Source organism: Elaeis guineensis, chromosome 8, assembly GCF_000442705.2.
Source record: "Elaeis guineensis isolate ETL-2024a chromosome 8, EG11, whole genome shotgun sequence".
Classification (NCBI taxonomy): Eukaryota; Viridiplantae; Streptophyta; class Magnoliopsida; order Arecales; family Arecaceae; genus Elaeis; species Elaeis guineensis.
The window spans coordinates 12,401,521-12,421,519 of record NC_026000.2 but is presented as its reverse complement, the minus strand read 5'-3'; the positions used below and the strand labels follow the sequence as shown (position 1 = coordinate 12,421,519).

The window sequence follows — 19,999 nt, the reverse complement described above, 5'->3', positions numbered from 1 at the left end:
TATGTTTTAAGCTTGTATTTACTCCTGTGTTGTAAGCCATCTGGGATGAGTGGTAGTAGCATATGGCATGTTAAAGTGTGAATGGTTTTGATGGGGGTTTGTGATCAACAACAACCTTGTGCTTTTTTCGGCTTGACCGGCGGCCGCAGAAACTATTGAAAGGCCTTCATGTAACCCTATACATGACTATTGTTTTACTCCCGTAATTCGTATGGGATATGCTGATCTTATTTTTCAGCTGGTTAGTTTTTTTGTCAAGAAAACTAGTGTGACTTATTGCTTATTATATTGTCTAGATCGGTGGCGGAATTTTATCTTAGGCATGGTATTGTTCTCAATATTTGGGGGAAGATGCGTCGCTCAACTTATTAAATTTATTTGTTTAAAAAGGTTGCAACTGAATTCTATGCTCCTCTTCGCCCTCTTTTTATGTGTGGCCAGGTCCGCACGCTACTAAAATAACCCCTTGAATTGTAATTATGTATGCCACTCAAACTCGTCGTCAGATCCTTTGAGTGGGAAGAAGGGACTTACGAATTTGTTTTAGAGCATAGCAGCCAAGAGAGGTTGCAAGGGAACCCTAAAATCTAAATTCTTCTTCGTTTTTCGTGAGGTGGATGGGCTATGCCCTACACGTTCACCCTCCAGGAACATCCGGTTGCTAAGCGGAGGTATGCGACCACTAAGGTGAACAGTTGTATATTGGAGAACCTTTCCTTGACCCTTGCTGGTGTACAACTAGGAATCTCTTGTGGTTAAAAATCCACACTGCACCAGCCACCATCTCAGTGGGTAATATTCTTTCCATGGATTCCTTGGTTATGTGTTGAAATAAATCTCCGACAAGCAATATTGCTTTCAACAGTTGCCGGCTGGAACAGAAGTTTCTCAGAAAGCTGATGAAAAATCCACTTGAAGAGAAGCGTCTCCGGAGACCAAATTGGCAAACTAATGCGAAGCGCATTTTAAGAAACATAAAATTTGCGTTCTCAAGAAGAGTAATCCTGTATATCCTTACCATCTTTTATTACTTGTTTATTGTCGCGTTTTACGTAACTAGAATTGCATTGACTATTCAATTAGACTCCATGATATCATGGACTTTCCTAAAAAAAAAATTCTTTCATTAAAACTAAATCAAATTTAATAGGGAGGACAAGGAAAATATTTTAAGCTCAACTAGATTTTCTTTAATTAGAACTAAATTATATTAGATTAGGAAGTTAAGGAAAGAGGTTTCAAACCACACGGGATTGGATAAGAGAGAGAAGAGAGTCAGAAGCGGGAGGATTAGGGAGAGGTCTGGGAGGAGAGGACAGAAGCTCGGGTGCCCTACTTGGTTCTTCTAAGAGATATAGATAATTAAACTAACAAATAATTAAACTAAATAGATAGCGGTTTCCAAACATAACAACAACTTTCATTAAAAATTGTTGCCCTACAAGCTTCAGCGTACAACTAGCACCCACCGTTGGTGGGTCAAGAAAGCCGGTAACAATAGCATAAAGAGGGGAATACGCAAAACAAAGACAACCTAGAGAAAAGATGAAGGGAATGTTACCCATTTTGAAATCTTCCACTAAAAACTTCTTTTTCTTTTCTCCGGACAAGATAAAACCGAAGATCCACAAATAAGGGTGAGCCCAGATCAGATATAAGCTGATCCTAATTTTTCTCCTCCAGAACAGTATATGCATACAAATATTAATGTAATATCTAGACTAGGATGATGAATAATGCAACCAGCAGCGATAGAAGTTCATTCATCGCTCATGCTTCTTATCCATGAATACCGTGTGACAAGGAACTTTGGCAAAACCTTTCTTCAAATAATTCAAGAACATATTTACATTTATAGCTTTACCATGCCATGCCAGAACGGAAACTGGTTAGGGCATACCCTCATGAAGCCTTCCAAGCTTTTTCCTAGTCTACTCAGCAAAATATAAAGTTACTTGTGGAATTTGTAGGCATGCATAATTACAGCAGACAAGCGGGCAACAAACTTCTATGCATTAACTAACCAACAGTCAGAATCACTATTTTTCTGTTACAACCACAAAAGCATAGCACCACTTTAATCTATACTAATATATACCTCTAAACAAAAGAGGAAAAACCTCTCAAAAGGGCAGAGGTGGGGTGAGGTGTGGCGCAGAAGAAACAAACAAAAGAAGCATAGAAGACAGATCAGAGTCTCAATCTACCATGTACTGCTCCAAAAAGCATCTTGGTTAGGAAGTTAGGTACTGACCTCCTATTTCCGTGCCTTCTTCTTCTGCGGTGCACTTGCTTGACCAGATTTTATTCTCTTGTTTGACGAGTTCACTGCCATGTCTGCTTGTTTCTTTGTTCTCCCTTTTGTTGGTTTCTGTGGCTTTTCCCCATTGTCATCAGCATCATTAATTTTCTTTTGCCGCTTCTTTGTACCTCCAGGAGCAGTCTCACTCTTCTTTGACTTCGGATCTTCTTTAGATTCCTCTTCCTCACTATCTGATTCTTCCTGGTCATGATTATTTTTATTAGACTTCGCCTTTCTTGGTTTACTTTGTGTGACCTTCTTGGATTGGTTCCCTTTCAGCTTCTGCAACTCAGGCACATAGGCTGAAGTCTGAGAAAACAGAGAATGGGAAGTCAGAGATGTGCATAAATCAATTAAGAGAAGAACCTTTGTCTTTCATAACTTACCCTGCCACCTACTGTGATGAAGTCAATTTTCTTCCCTGTCAAAAGGTAGAAACCAAGCTTACTACTTCGTTCAAGAAGCAAGCACTAGCAATTATATATACGTAGAGATACAGATAGATAGATAGATACATATAGAGAGAGAGAGAGAGCTTGGGGGGGGGGGGGGGGGAGAGGGATGAAGAGATGATGTGGAAGCAAAAGTAGTTTGCCTTGATTATCATATATTTTTTCCTCTCAACTGACATTTGATGACTGCACACACTTGTGCTATATGCATACACTGACCAATAGATTTATCCGTAAAAATCTCTCTTGCAGGTCTATAAACTTGGCGACTTGAATGCAATAGTTCATCCATCTCATTCTCAGGCCTCAGATGCAGCAATGGCTCTAGGGTCATAAGTGCTAGACCAATTAAAGATTAACTCTACTTAATAAACTGCTACATGGAACTTGAAAAAGACTATTACATAAAGTGATGAGACACAAAAGTCCTGATGACACCTTTTAAGAAGATTAAGGTATTTGGAATTATTGTAGATGTCTAAACACTAACCAATTCAGCTTCAACTTATAAAATCCAGATCTGGTGTCTCATTCCCATTCTCTCTTTGTTGTTTGCATGACCCTCGTACAGGCACAAGGCTTGAAGGTTCTTGTGGATTAGCATCTCTGAGTTCCTGAATCTCAAGTCCTCTGCATTTGACATTATTGAGTTATCAGACTTTCATGAGGCAGAACTTTCTCATGTTCAGTGGTTTTGGAGATATCCTTGGGCTACCAAAATGTATGAATTATATATTAGCATAATCTTTCACTTCTTATGCCCCCATCATCGCAAGAAGAATAAGATGCCATTCTATTCCTTTTGATTTAGCTCATTCTCAATCTTATCAACCTCTTATTTCCATGCAAGCCGTTCTACAGATGTTTTTTCTTCTTTTACTTTCATGTATCTTGTGGCTAGCTGAAAGGTGGATATCACATTTATAATCACATTTCTGTTCGCATCAAATTTGCTCAGTCAGAATCTTCAAGTCAAGTTTTGATCCCAGGTTGATAGAAATCTCTTATGGTATCTTGATGTTATTTCCATTCAAGAAACCTATCCTCAGTTAGCAAGCCATTAGATAAAAAATAATGGTGTTCTAAATGAAATTGCCATTAGATTTTCAAGACTGCATTCTTCCTTCTCAACTCCACAATATAATTGCTGTTTGTCAGGCTTAGCTTGTGAGAAAACTTATCTTTTCCTACTGCTATTGGTCGTCTCTGCACCTTTACTGTGTAATGTGCTTCATCCATTTACCTACCCGTGTAAACACAAAGCTAGCTCATAGGCCTGCCAAGGTTGTTTTCCTTGTTACAAATCTAGCACAAACTATGTCTTGTCATAACTTCCTTACTTCCCTACTTATAGGAGGCATTTGGTATGGAGTGATCCACCCAAGATCAGAGATGATGTGGATGGAGGTGATGAGATCATCATATTTGGTTGCACCATAATGGCCCTACATAGCAGTGATTCCAAATCACCCCCACTCCTTCAATCACTATTCAACACAGTGTGATGGGACATCCGTCCTTGAGGTTGGAAATTCAAGATCGCCCCCGAAGAGTAATCTTAGACTGAAATTAAAGAACAAAAATACCCCTCAATCTAATAAAAAAATCGGTATATCAATATATCTTTAATGTATTATATTAATATTATATATCTGATACTATATTATATTGATATTATATATTATATTTATGATATATATTACATTATAGTACATTATTAGTCATGTTATTATCATATTATGATTCAATGATAATTTTAAATTAAAGTAAAAATATCTTATTATACTTTATATTTACATAATAAAAGTATTTAATATATTACTACTGTTTGCCTTATTTTTCTAATCAAAATCAATATTCGTTAATAAATAATAGATTATAAGTATAAATAAAAATATTAATTCTATGATATATTTTTATAGGATTAATAATTTATAGGACATATATGTATATTTTAATAGAATATATTAATTATTAATATATTAATAAATATATTCATATTTTATTATAATATATTTTGTATGATTAATAAATATATTTTTATGGAATATATTATGGTAGTTTTAGTATTAAATGGTTAGTGATGTTGGATTTTCATAGAATATCAAACATATTATTTGTAGATACCTGGGGACTTTTAATCACTAGACTATGACCTATCAAATACAGTGATCTTAGATCACTGAGGATTAGATCACCATAAGATTTAGATTATTATTGATCTTTGATCACCATGGTAAATTCTATTTAGATCACCAAACGCTACTATGGTCTATTGATCAACTAACACATATGGCATATTGCCAGAACTGGAACTCTAGGTCCATGAGCTATCCTCAATTTAAAGGGTCTTCCAATGGTATTAATTGTATGCAATTGTATAATGTGCATATATATGATATACATAAATGTGCAAGTTTATTACATAAGAGGGATATAGTGTACCACATGCCTATATTTTAAACATGCCTATATTTCAAATATTCAACCATGATAGTGAAACATTACATCAATTCCAACAATAGTACCTTAACTTTAGAAAGTATATAGCTGCATTAATCTTGTTATAGTGTTTGAATATAACCAGATGACTCTTTACTCAAAAAAAAGGGATATAACCAGATGGTGCAAACAACAATGCATTTCTTTTAATCGCATATTAGGATGCCCATGTTATTCTTTGTGTGAAATTTGAATCTTCACATGTAAACAGATTCGCCTCTGCTAAATTGTTACTAGTACAAATGTTACCAAAAAAAATATAATTGTTAGTTTTCTGAGATTATTAAGAGAATGATATTCAATAAACATCACTCTATACAGCATACACCAATGCAAATCATAGGATTGAGTAGGTTCTCCTAAGAAGTGTGTCCAACAAAGAAGAAATTAAAACTTCCATTACATCAAGGAAACCTTGGATTTAATAATAAAAGATTCATGCTTATGCTAACATTGCCACCATGTCATTCATATAAATAATCATGGTACAACAGAACTTCACATCGTAACACAAAAGCTTGGGATTATTGAGGACCACCACAAATGGTTAGATACATCAAAACTATAACATACAATTGGAAATGGCAAAATCCATGATTTTGAGAAAACAAATATTCAAAGTAATAGCAGATATCACATGATCTGTGAAACCAGCCAGGATGAGTCAGGAAGCAAACCATCCACAAAGGCCTTCCCAGGTTTCTTTTCACGGGAATGAAATATCCAATTTTCAGGAAACTGATTACTATCAGCTCCAACTTCAAGTGCCTTTTCAATTACCTGTAAAATCATTTAAATAATGGGTCAAGGAATCATGCATCAGGAGTACCTTACCATTCACTTTTCCAAACTTCTTTCCCCACCGAAAATGAAACAACCATTCAATTGGAAAATGGCTGGAGTCAGCATCAACTTCAATCGCATATTGAATAACCTACAGATATTATCTTTGGTACTTGTTTCATAAATCATGGGTAGTTTCTTTTATAAAACAAATTTCCGCAATCGCAAGGGTGTACATGATTGTTTATACTCACCTCTTTGATGCATCTGTGCAATGATTCACAGCTCTCTCTTGACAGGCTTGAAGCAATTTGCAGGGGATGAATTCTTGCCTATAAATATGAGTAATACTAGAAGCTAGAAATCATACTTAGAATGGAAACCTTTAACGACTGATATATTTTAAATCATTTGATGAAAGATCTACAAACGCATAAACAATGAAGGATTACCATAATATATTGCATCAAAAAGCTGTGTACGGCAACTAGAACAATTTAATTAATGAGTTCTTCATAAGGATTGTTATACGCATGGAAGACCATGATCACCATAGAAGCAAAACATAAGCATCCTCAGAATAAGAATTGCACAAAAAGATGGAGAAAATCGTAGAAAATTTGTCAAAGGGAACCATAGGGAAAGTGCCGAGAACTATCTAGAGTGGTTTCCCATTGTTCCACCAAATAAGGCATCTCAACATGTAACTAAGCTTTCGATCTTATCAAACTATTCCTTTTCTGAAAAGATTTTTAATCAAGAAATAATCCCTATCATGATATAAATGTAGAATGCATCTAACATAGATGGATTTCTGGGTCAACTCTGACTTCCCCTTTTGGTTTCTAGGTCTAGCAGTTGGATTTAAAGAAGCGGCAGATGGAATCAGAGAAGGGAAATCAGAGTGGACAAACATGGGAGTGTAACCTAGTTCAGTGGTTCTGACACAATCTCAGGTTCGAGTGTTCACCTGGCACCGTACGTGCCAATCGGCACAGAGCAGCATGGGTCAGCACTCAAAACCTTGATAAAACCTATCATAAAGACTTGAGGCTACACCTATGGATGCAATATTTGTCATCAAGATTGGAAAACCCAGTAGATTAATCTATGTGACTAGGCTAATTCAACTTGAACCAACCACTTACTGGGTTAACCTGAGGAACCAGCATGCTTTTTGAACATGACTCAGCCAAGTCTTAAGAATGAGTGTGACAGGTTATCCTTGTTATGGCTTGAATACCTCTTGGCTAAGTTGTCAAACTTACAAGACAAGATTGAATTGCTCGACTACATGACCATAAACAACAACCTTACAGCCAAGAAATTAGCAAATGAGGCCAAGATCTTTTATCTCAAGCGGGCATTCATGAAGTTGCTTACTACCACATAGATAGGTCTCCAGCTTCACAGTAACTCTTGGACTCCCCATGAGTTTCAGTGATAGCAAAATGCAACTGATAATTGAAAGTAAAGAAGTGATAGGTAATGAAAATCAGTTTGATATGTCAGATAACAAAGAGGATATAATGGCATACTAACTCTAGAGCAGTAGAGCTATCAGCTGAGCACAACTCAGGCAGGTTATAGGCTATACGGGCAACTTAACTACCTGTCATTTTTTATAAACATTAATGAAAAGAGGAAATGCAATAGTTGGATGATCCACAGTCGGGATGAGCAGGAGAGCCAAAAGTTCGCAGAAAGGAAATCAAGCAGTAGAGGGAGAGGGAGGAGTATAAGGGCTTCAAAGACCATTGTTTAGGCAGTAAATTCTTCCTCAAGTCAACTTCTTCCTTTTTTTTTTTTTTTTGTTGACCTCATTCCTTTTTTATCTTAGTTTTCTTTTAATTGTATTGTGTTTGAAAATGATTACATGTTATGCGTGTACTAATACTAAAATATCTTTAACATTGGTGGATCTCACTTTTGCCATTAGAACTCAGTTTAGCTATTATTAGAACTAACCTCAAAGAACCTAGTACCTGAGAGCTTGCACCAAAAGGAAAGAAGAAGAAAAAAAAAAAAAAGACAGGCACAAAACAGAATATCTGATGATGCAAACAAAGGGATGGCATCGATAATGCTAAACAAAAACCTTCAAACTTAAAGCAATACCACACCATGTGGAAATGCAAGCGGACTGACCTGATAAAGCACCTCATCAGCTACCCAATTACCAATGCCTGAAATATAACTCTGCACAACAAAAGAAGGTCTGAAAATGGTATCCCAGGAAAGAAGTCAAAATCACATTGGAGGAGATAAAACAACTAGTGCTCTTTGCTAAGCCATCTATAGTTACAAGGGGGCGAAGATATGATAGGTCGAATGGTAAACCAAATAACAACAAGAGATGAGAAACTGAAAATTATCTCAAAAAAATTTGCATCCAAGTGGTCTAGCTGGACGGCTTTATATGTTTCTTGTACAGATATTTACAAGGTGGCTTGTGTCAAGAACTTAATACCCCACTGCAAAATCTTTGCAAACATATATTGACAAAATTATCAATAGAAAAATATCAAGAATATGAAACTTCATTTAACATGATGTTTATATACCTTTAAAGATTGATTAGACTTTGGGTGCCACATAAGCCACCACATCAGTTTGTTGTATATGCAACTCAGGTAAATGAATCAATTAGAGTAACTGCATTGAACTCCCTATGCTCAAAAAAAACACTTACTTTCAAGATCATAAGTTTGTAAGAGGTCAAATTTTAATGAAATGGTTATGCTAGAAGTTGAAGAGATTTTGATAACTTCAAGCAGCAAGAGGCCATGAATTAGGGTTCCACCAAATAAATTGCTTTGCCCATGTCAGCAGAGCCCTAGCCATTTTTCAGAATTTTCTCCTATGCTGGAAGCCAATGCCATGCCTGTCATTCTTTTATACACTTCTGTCATAGACCATCTATGAAGAAACAAAAACAAAATATCCATGTAACCGAAGAATGATTCAACAACTTTATAATTTTACACACACAACTACTCACCAACACAACCTGTGACATAACATGAACGTGGTATCAATATAGTATACATGCCATTTAACAAATTAGTGGCCTCCAATTTATCATATGTTGCTTCTGCTCATACGGCATTGTTCATATACTTCAGCATATGCTGACATAATGCAGTCAGCCATGCTGGACTCTTCCAATTACCGAACATATGATGGTTACCACAGTTAAAGAAAATGACAAGACACATGATTGCTGACTACAAGAAAGTTGCAGCATGTTTTTAATGACATGCAAGTTTTAAAAATATAATGTATGTATAAGATGCAAAACATACCTTGCTCGGAAGAAATAAGGAAACTAAATACCTATATTTTTTTGTTTACTATATTAATGATTAACTGAGTATTTGACACATTTACATTTTTAGCACATAATATAATTAAATAGCAAATCATAATATTATTGAATACCTGATAAACCCAAGGCAAGATTTGAGTCAGTATGGCTGGCCGCTCGTATCCATAACAGACAGTAAAGCATGTAACATGATAACTAGTATATGGCATTTCACTGCTGGTAAACATGTGTGAACACATGCAAAAGCAAAATAAAATAACTTCATGATCATATGCCAAATCTATGTTTATCAGTCTGATAGATACTGGTTTATTAAAAAATTAGACTTTCAAGCATTAATACTGTCACTAGGATTAAATTTACTATGAAAAATAAAGACAATGTTTGGAAAAGGTATATGTGATAGGCACATGACATCCTTGAATATCATTAATTTCATCCACTTATAAAGGTGAATGGCTTAAAAGCTAAACACATTAGTACCAACTACCAAACATCAAAATTATGGACGTTTTTTATGCATAACCTCACATAACATAGCTAGATGTTATTGCAGCTATTCATTATGCCAGGACAAAAGCACTAAAATGTGGAATACCTGCTACATCAAGGAAAAAAAGCTTAAGGGAAATTTAAAAAACAGCTTGTTAATTGGGAAAAAGAAAAATCATGTAAGAGCTATTCTGACATAAATTGTTCTCAACCTGATCAAGCAGCAGAGCCTTTATTGCAATCTTCTTTTTGCTGAGTGAGTCCATGAATTCATTGATTTGCATCGGCTCATTCAAGGCATCTGGACCTAGCTCGGATATTGGAGGCACAGATTCTGGCTGAACAAACATAGGTAGTAGGAAATGTGAGAAAATTCTCAACAACTGCAGAGTTACATATGAAATGAAGAATGTAGCAGATGGTTATACATCTTCAAGGAAGCGAACTTTGGCAAAGCGTCTCTTATCAGTGAAAGATAATTCTAGACCATCATCTAGCTGCATAAAACAGAAAAGGGAAATAGTATGACATTACTGTATGTAAACAAAAATATCAAATTTAGTCATGATTCCAGGAAGATGTGTAGGAAGTGAACATATCTGCCAAAACAACTAATAGATTGACTGCTTGAACTTGATACATGTACAAAAATTTCCAGAACCAAACATAGAGGAATTGTACAACAAGGGAAAGCATCAAACATGACAGAACTACATTCTTGCTGCATTGTTTTTTATACTGTCACTCTCTCATATTTCAATCCACACGAAAGTTATAACTCCAGATTATACAACAAGGTAGGGGAATTTCCATCAAGTTTAGCTACTGCGATGATAGACAAAATGGTGATTTTTACAACACAAGATTTAGTAAGACATTGTGAGAAAACACAAAACTGTATCCAAAAGCAAGCAAGTACTGCTTCCGAACAGCTGACTTTCTATCTATCAAACCTTTAAATAATCAGATCGCAAAATGTGTACTTTACTTTTCCAGAGTTCAAGGAAGCCCAAGATGGATAGTTGAAGACTCTATAAGCAAACCATTCAGCTAAATTTGAAAAATAAACTCATCCAACATAATTCCTGCAATGGCATACTTGGAATGATTGATTTTAGTCGAGAGACAACCAAAAGCAATGAAGAACAACCTTAAGAATCTACAGAGAATTAGGATCATTCTAACATCCAAAACACAAGGTGCCATCTTCAAGTTAAAGCAGGCCAAGATGGGTGCCCATGGCAACTACGAAGCTACCTTAAAAAATTTTTACAAAGATTATAAAAGGTGCAATTTCTTGTTTGTTAAAGCACAAGCATGTACCCTTACAACAAGAAGTTCACGACGGTTCCCCGTGCATACTTACTAGAACTTTTACCGCAACGAAAGACATTTGAAACACATACATGTTACAAAACAATCTTGACATACATAATTCCAGCCAATTGCAAATTGAAAACAATAACAGGGGCGGACATGGGAGGAAAAAAAAACATACTTCGATGAATACTTTGGAGTATTTGGAAGGCCACTCATCAGTCGAGCTCACTGCAGACCTGTAAACAACATCAACATAGTAATGAAATCCCAATATATCATCTTGTGAGATAATAGACACTAAAAGGAGCAAACAGACTACCTTTTGTACTTGGTCACCGCCACGCCCTTAATGTAGATGGCCCCGGTCATCCCTAAAACGTCAGGAGATGCAATCAGTACTTCATAAAGTCGAGAAAAAGGTGGGATCTTGATGGCTACTGACCGAACTGGAAGGTGGGGAAGGGTGGGGAGTCGAGGCGGAGCCAGAGGTTCTTGCCCTTGCGGAGGGCGGCGAGGATGGTCTTGCCGACGAGCGAAGATTCGAGGTCGGAGGGGGAGACGCCGTCGATGACCTTAGGGTCGGCGGCGGCGGAGCATCTGGTGATCTTTTTCCCCAAACAGTGCTCCTCTATCGCCCTCCGCGCCGCCTCCACCTCCGGGAGTTCCGGCATTCTCCCCTTTTCTTCTTTGACGTCTTCTTTCTTTCTCCCTCCTTTCCTCCTCTCTGGCCTCGTTTCCCTTTTCTTCGTGCGGGAACTTTTTGGGGAGACTTGGGTGAGACAGCGTCCAGAGCGAGAGTGGCCCGCGACAAAAGACCGGCCGGGTCGGGTCGGATCGGATCGGATCCGAGCTTTTTTATCTGGACCCGGATCCACCAGAGGAGTTGCTTCGCGTAAGCTAGTTTCTCCGCCTTAAAAAACATAAAAATATAAATAAAAAATAAAAACCAAAGAAAAGAAAAGATGGTGTTTCTAGACGCTGCATGCGGAACTAGCGTTTTATGGAGTTGCGATATTGACGTTATTCAAGGCCTTATTTGTAAAGCCAAGAAATTTTGGTTTCACTAAATGTTTCTATTTTAGAGATTAACGGATTGGATATAGATCGAAAAACAGCCCCTTACTAGTATCCATCCCATGCCTGCCTTAAGCGGGACAGGAAGGAAAGGGTAAAGCCTGCCTTAGGCGGGACAGGAAGGAAAGGGTAAAATGAGGGGGCAGGTTGGATAGTTCCAACAAATTTTAAAATATATTATTTATATTTAAATTAATTTTTTAATATAAAATCAATTTTTTTAAGTTCAAAATATATATATATATATATATATCAACTGAGTTTGGGATAGTTTTTATCATTATCCATTACTTATCTCGAAATTATTATAGATCGCATAAAACCCATTTCATTTGGGTCAAATTGGATCGGATACCCAACAAAGCAAAGTAAATTGCTATCCTTATTCCTCTTATTATAAGTATTTCAAACTTAAGATATGCATTCTATTTAGTTGTGATATTAGCAGTCATTAAGGTATCATATGTAGGAGAGAAAATGTTGATTTTTAACCAAATTTAGCATACCTGCTGAAAATAGTAAAAGTTAGAGATATATTTTTTTCATGTGCAAAAACTCCCACATGATAATAATGTATGCAAGTTTCTTCACAAAGCAATTTTTACTTTTGCTATAAACTCTATGATAATGAGCCAAACTACCATATTTGGATCCCACTTTGCACGTGTCCTCTCCCCGTTGCTCCATGTATGCTTGTCTACTTTAGTTTGTTGTAGTACCAAAAAAAAAAAAAAGCTTGATTTTATAGCTTGATTAACTCCACCAAAGTTTAAAGGTAAAATCAAAGGCAAGCACCGTTACATGATCATAATCCATGGATCTATGACGAGAGGTATAAATAAAATTGAAATTATCAAGCTAAATCATAATGGAAGCCAGCTTTTAATCATCATTTACTAAATTTATACAGCAATTTTAGCTCAAGTGCCTTCTAAGAGATCAAGATTTTCCATTGCTATTTTACAAGTTTCGTTATCATCTTTCTGACAACAATTGTTGGCTAAATATATTAGTTTGTGACATTATTTGTAGTTGGCAGTTGGGCTTTTATATTAAGGTATTATCAATGCTATGTTTGATCTATATCCCTACTGATTTTAACCTATAATTGCATTGCATGAGTTTCTATATCATAATTTTATTTGCTTGCAACCAACAACCATATCTCTAACTTCAGACAAATATACAAAACAAAATGCTAGAATGCGTGGAGACTCAATCTTTATTTATTTTGTTTGAAAATGCATATTTTCTTTCTCTTCAAGAAGAATGTCAATATTGAAAATACCTGCACTCGTTTGAAACTTATACATTCAAAGTTGATCAGCAAAACTAACTTAGATTGCAACTTGCGACCTTTGACACACGTTGTCAAGTGAATAATTAACAATATTTCTTATCAAACAAAAAAATCAATATCGTATAAGTAATCATGATTTAAGCTGATTGGCTATTGTGGGGCTATTCTCAAAGTTAAACTAATCTTGATCCATTGCATTACTAATGATCCAATTGCTTTTTTAGGATTACGACATGGTATATTTTAGTAGTTTGAATCATATCACTTTTCTCATCTTCCGATATATTTATATAAATAGTACAAAAACATTTTGGACAGACTAATTATTTGCGGCAAAGGCCTTTAAAAATATATAACTACTAACTTAGAACCCCATGCGATGCACGACATATATTTATTTTTTTAAATAATATTTTTATAAATTAAAATTTTAATATAATATAAAAAATATCATGAATAATACCAAATATTCTAAACAAAAATATAAATATTTAAAAAATATTTTATTTTATTTATTTTATATATATTTTAAATTTATGTCAATTTTGAGACATAAAAATGTTATATTTTCTAAGGTTATGTTTTCTAAGTCATCTGCCGTAATTTTCATCAAGGTACTCCCATCTTCAGCAGAAAAATAAGGCATGGAACAGGCCATGTAAGTGTGTGCTTGAAATTTTCTTACCCACATAGAATGCCTTCGTTGAGGAGCAATCACTATTAATAATTAATTTAGATATTAGAAGTTTGAAAATTCTTAAATATTATAAGGTGCGTCGAACTTTCCCAGCTAATTTTCTCTCTCTCTCTCTCATTCTCTTGGACCGACCCGGGCCATCGCCATGGCTTCCCTAAAGCCGCCACCATCCTCGTCGGTCAATAGCCACGACGTCGCCCCTCGTTCGCTCTCCCTCCACCATCCTCCATGAAGGCTCTGTTCCAGATACTGTAAGGGGAACGGCCGCCGCTCGAGGTCTTCTTGCCTGCTGTGGCAATCGCATCTGCGCCTTCGACCCATCCTCGGACCTCCTCCACAAATTCTCCCCTCTCACCAATGGCTTCTCCCCCCTCGCCGACGGCGTCCTCAACCTCTATAGCCGCTTCGTCCTCTCCGGTCCCAACCCCCCCAAAAGCTGTTGTTTTTGTGGAGGAAAATGAAGATAAATTACCAAAAAATTAATTTAAAAATTTTTTTTTTCTGTATAGAGTGAACTTAAAATCTCTTTTCGAAAACAAAAACTATTATTTAATTGAAAAAAAAATATAAATAAAGAGAGAGAGTACTGACCGAAGGTGATCTTGAGGTAGCTGAAGGTGCCGCCGGCGATAGACATGTTGACGGTGAACTCAGTGTAGCAGAACGCTGACAGGAAGGCATAGGGCCCAGCAATGGCAAAGGATACCACGACGGTGGGGCCAGCTTTGAGGCGAGTGGCCCGACTGGTGGCCACAAAAACCCCGACGCTGACCATTCCCCTGAGTCCAAGCCCCACGAGGTCTAGCCACTGCAACTCCCATGCCATATCCGGCCCTGACTGCGCCCACACCCGACTCATCTCTTCGTACGTCGTCGTCGCCGACCCCACACGCCGACTCAGCCACCAGGGTGTCTCTGCCGGCGCCCGCCCATATGCTCTCAGACTCGCAAATGACAACGCAGTTGGAACGGTGCTGGAGGTGGAGCCTGCTAACTTCTCCATCTCTCTCTCTCTCTCTCTCAAAGAGAAGCGGGTATTGCATGTGGTGCGAGAGAGAGTGGAGGGGCGTGGGTGTTATAAAGGTGAGGAGAGTGGGATGGAGATGACAGTGAGAGAAGATGAGAGGAAGGAAGGAAGAAGGAGGCAGTGAAACGGTTTATTTTTATCCTTATATTGCTGCCACATGACGGATGAAGGCTTCTCTGTTGAGAGATCTTTATTTATATATATATATATATTAAATATTTTTTTCAAATAGAACACTATAATTGACTTATTAAAGAAACCATTCTTTTGACTTAGTTTTTTTTTTCCAAAAAAATAAAGCTACGCCTCTGTCCCACTAAGATCCACTTGATTTTTAACAATGTATAAAAATTTTTCTATTCTTAAAATTATTATCTAAAATACATATTAATTTCATATAAATAAAAATTATTTTTAATAATTTAAAATATCTATTATTTCTCTCTATTTTTGATCAACTGTATTTGCTGCTTTTATATTTTAAATTATACTTTAAGTTTTCTTCTCCTGAAAGATGTATGAGGGGAAGCATTCAACTGTACATATATTTTTTATCAAACAAAAGTTATCAAATCAATTCAAAATAAATATATTAGTTAAATCAAAAAATAAAATATTAAAAAATTCAATAGAAATAACTGATATAATCATTCGTAAAATAGATTTTATGTAATTAACCACGTATATCATCGTTGAATCTGTAGTACTATTATGTTAGGATTTGATGCCTCGAGATTCGATCCATATTGAGCCCATAGCGAGGTCCGTAATGAAAAATGAAGTTCAACGAGATCAAGATCACCTCAAATAGAATTCGGACGGAGAAAATACATGTGAGAGAAGTCGGCACGAAGCTCGGAGCGATGGAGGACCGCCGGTAGCTGGCGACGGACCAGCAGCGGTGCGGCCCAGCCCAGGCCCAGGCACGCGAGCATGCGGGCACAGCCCAGGCCCATGTGCGGGTGTGGCCCAAGCCCAATGCATCCGTTGGGAGCCCCGATAGCTCGGTCCACCGTGAATCGGGCGGTACACAGGAAACCCTATGGACCGAGGGGGCATTTCCCCTTGATTTTTAACAATCTACTGTGGACTGCATAGCGTTTCACGTGCGATTCTCGTGGTCTATGCCTTGTTTCGTGGACCGTGTCACTATCTGACAGTTCTAGGATATTGCGGTCGAGATCCAACGATCCATGGGCTTTGTTTGGGCCTAATTAGGAGTCCTAATCATGATTTAACACGGTTTTAAGGCCATTAAAAAGCCTGATGTGAGAATTGGGGATGTGGTGGCCTGGTGTCGCACGGCTGTGGAAAATCTGAACCCACGGAGAGAGAGAGAGAGAGAGAGCATGCGACGCTGAGAGGAGAAGGAGCAGAAGGCTCCTAGACAGCGGACAACGATCACTTCAGGGGTTCGGAGGGTCTTCTTAGAGAGAACTTTTGTGAGGGAGAACTTTCTGTGAGAGAGAGATTGGGTGTACGAGGGTTGAGGGTGAGATCTCCTCTTATAATATTTTTTTTTCTCATAATGAAGTTTGCATGCCCCGTGGATGTGAGCCCTTTTTTGGCTAATCCACGTATTTTGATTGTTTCTATTTTATTTCTTCTTTCTTCCTGCTGCATTGCGCGGTATCGAAAAGATCCTGAGAGATGGTGTCCTGGTCAAACATCCATCCAACAAGTGGTATCAGAGCAAAGCAGTACAAGGATGTAGATTGCAGCGGTAGTGAGCAAGACTGAAAATGGAGAAGACACGATCAATCAAGATGGAGATCAACAAGTTTGATGAAAAGAGTAATTTCTTCTTGTGGCAGATAAGGGTGAAGGATGTGCTCATCCAGCAAGGGTTGATCGATGCTCTCTTATGCAAGGAGAAGCCGATCACCATGAAGGTGCAGGATTGGAGATGACTACAGATGCAGGTGGTGAGTACCATCCGCATGTATTTAGCAGATGAGGTGGTGATCCATTTGCTTAGCGAGACTTTTCCGACGGTGCTATGGTCGAAACTCGAGGAGTTATATATGGTGAAGTCTCTTACCAATACTCTTTTCCTCTGGAGGCAGTTTTATCAGCTGCGGATGGCTGAGGGACAGAGCGTACAGAAGCATCTAAGCCACTTCCAGAAGATCCTCACCGATCTCTTCAGCGTTGGCGAGAATGTTGAGGAGAAGATCAATGTACTGATTTTGCTAGCATCGCTTCCCCCTTCGTATGAGTCTTTGGTGACTGCTCTTCCAGTAAGGAAGAGCACCATCAAGATGGATGAGGTCACTGCGGCGATACTTCAGAATGAGGTTCTCAGGAGGAAGAATCCGATTTCGAGCTTAGGTGGCGGTAGCTCAGCTTTGGTAGTTTCTGAAGGAGTAGGAGGTGATAGACAGAGCGATAGGAGATCGGAATGAGGGCGGTCCAAGTCTAGGAGGGATTTAAGCAAAATCAGGTATTACCGATGTGATGAGTTGGGGCATCTAGCTAGAGATTGCTCTAAACTCAAAGATTGGACGATAGCTGCTATAGCAACGGTCAATAGCAATTCAGAGAGAGATGTCCTGGAGATATTTGATGAGATATCTACTTTTTTCCAGCAGTAAATTTTAGATTCTGCATATACGTATCATGTATGTTGTAAAGATTGACAGTTTGACTCTCTGGAGAATAGTGAGGGCACTATTTATTTGCCGGATGGATCATACTGTGCGATCAGAGACATCGAAATGATTCGTTGGAGGATATATGATGGTGCAGAAAAGAGATTGTGAGAGGTCCGATACATATCCGATTTCAGATAGAATCTTATCTCACTGAATAGACTGGATTCAAGAGGCTACAGGATGGTAGCTGATGGAGAAATCTTAAAGGTGCTACATGGTGATAGGATTATTCTGGAGGGGAAGAAGCAGAGGAGAGGACATTATTATCTGACGGGGATTCCAGTGCTAAGTGGAGCTTTAGGAGCTAGGAGGAGCCCAAAGTGAGGTGAAGCTCCAGTGGAGATGGATCGGACATGAGATAGGAGACTCGGAAGGATGAAAGGCGATATCGCAAGGTGATATTCCTATTGTCGCAGTATGATGCCTCAAGTAGGTCTCAGGTCAGGAGGAGCACAACATACGATGGAGATGGGATCGAGTGGTCTGGTTCGACTCCCATATTTGGCCATCCATGATCAGCAGGAGATTGTCCTAGGGCATGGGGGCAAGGAGATCTAGAAGCTCTTGAAGTTAGGAGGAGGCCGAATATCAAGTCAAGATGAAGATTGTTAGGATTTGACGTCTTAAGATTCGATCTATATTGAGCTCATAATGAAGTTCGCGATGAAAAACGAAATCCAACGAGATCAAGATCACCTCAAACGGAGTTCAGACGGAGAAGATACGAGCGAAAGAAGTTGGCATAAAATTCGATGCGGCGGAGGACCGTCGGTGGAGCGACGGCCGTGCTGCTGCGCGTGGTGGTGCGCCGCCCAGGCACGGCAGCTTGCGAGCTGGGTGCGACAGGGCACGGCCCATTCTCAGGCCCAGGTGTGCAAGCGCACGAGCGTGGCCTAGGCCCATGTGCGGGCACGACCCAGGCCCAGCACATCTGCTGGGAGCCCCGATAGTCCGGTCCACTGTGGACTGGGCGGTGCATAGGAGGCCCTGTGGATCGAGGGGGCGTTTCCCCTCGGTTTCTCGCGGTCCACCATGGATCATGCAGCGTTTCATGTGTGATTCTCACGGTCTACATACTTTTTCGTGGATCGGGTCGCTATCCGATGGTTCTGGGATGTTGCGGTCGAAATCCAACGGTCCATGGGCTTTGTTTTGGGCCTGATTAGAAGTCCTAATCACGATCTAACACGGTTTTAAGGCCTTTAAAAGGCCTGATGCGAGAATAGGGGATGTGGTGGCATGGTATCGCACGGCTATGGAAAACCCGAACCCACGGAGAGAGAGAGCACATGACGCTGAGAGGAGAAGGAGCAGGAGGCTCCTGGACAGCGGACAACGATTGCTTCAGGAGGTCTTTCTAGAGAGAGCTTTTGTGAGGAAAAACTTTCTGTGAGGGAGAGATTTGATGTACGGGGGTTGAGGGTGAAATCTTCTGTTATAATATTTTTTTTTCTCATAGTGAAGTTTGCATGCCCCGTGGAGACGAATCTTTTTTTGATTGATCCACGTATTTTGATTATTTCTATTTTATTTCTTCTTTCTTCCTGCTGTATCCCGCTGCATTGAAAAGGTCTTGAGAGATAGTGTCATGGCCAGATATCTACCCTACAAATTAATCTCTCTAAAATAATTTATAATTTTAAAAAAATATATAAATATTATCTTATTTTTCAGCAATACAATCAAAGTGAATGAAAACTACCATCTAATGAAAATAATCTAGATAACCATTTAATAACTATCAAATAAATTTTTTAAAAAATAATATAAATTATATTTAAAATTTTTAAATATAAAATATATTTTTTCATACAGCATCAAATTTTATTATTATAATTATAATATCAAATAATCTAACTGCAGTGCATATGAAGTCCTACAAATAAAATAGGGGAGCTGAGGTCGCATCTCTTAGTCGTCTATTTTCTTGTCAGCCTGGTAATTTTGATAAAAATAGAAAAAAAAAGGTAAGATAATTATCATTTATAATTTGTGAATTGGCATTTGTTGAGGGGGTTACGTGCGAAAATTCCAAAAAAATATCTCAAAAGGAAGACCGACTCGCCGC

At 38.2% G+C, this 19,999-nt stretch overlaps 1 protein-coding gene across 2 annotated transcripts; it reads right to left on the bottom strand.

Annotated features, from left to right (window-relative positions):
- Nucleotides 1–1,992: 1,992 nt before the first annotated feature.
- Nucleotides 1,993–11,957, bottom strand: LOC105050126 (formamidopyrimidine-DNA glycosylase). 2 transcript variants are annotated; one of them, XM_010930018.4, is made up of 10 exons: nucleotides 11,622–11,957; nucleotides 11,499–11,550; nucleotides 11,358–11,415; nucleotides 10,288–10,356; nucleotides 10,072–10,197; nucleotides 8,188–8,238; nucleotides 6,294–6,371; nucleotides 5,934–6,036; nucleotides 2,689–2,723; nucleotides 1,993–2,611 (listed from the first exon to the last, which is right to left on the bottom strand). In XM_010930018.4, exons 1-10 carry the CDS (start codon nucleotides 11,848–11,850, stop codon nucleotides 2,258–2,260), a joined length of 1,155 nt encoding a protein of 384 aa, XP_010928320.1. In that variant the 5' UTR covers nucleotides 11,851–11,957; the 3' UTR covers nucleotides 1,993–2,257. The 2 variants fall into 2 exon arrangements, with proteins under 2 accessions (XP_010928320.1, XP_010928321.1); XM_010930019.4 differs by lacking the exon at nucleotides 5,934–6,036 and adding an exon at nucleotides 6,091–6,190 and having other exon boundaries at nucleotides 2,114–2,611.
- Between the last annotated feature and the right edge of the window lie 8,042 nt (nucleotides 11,958–19,999).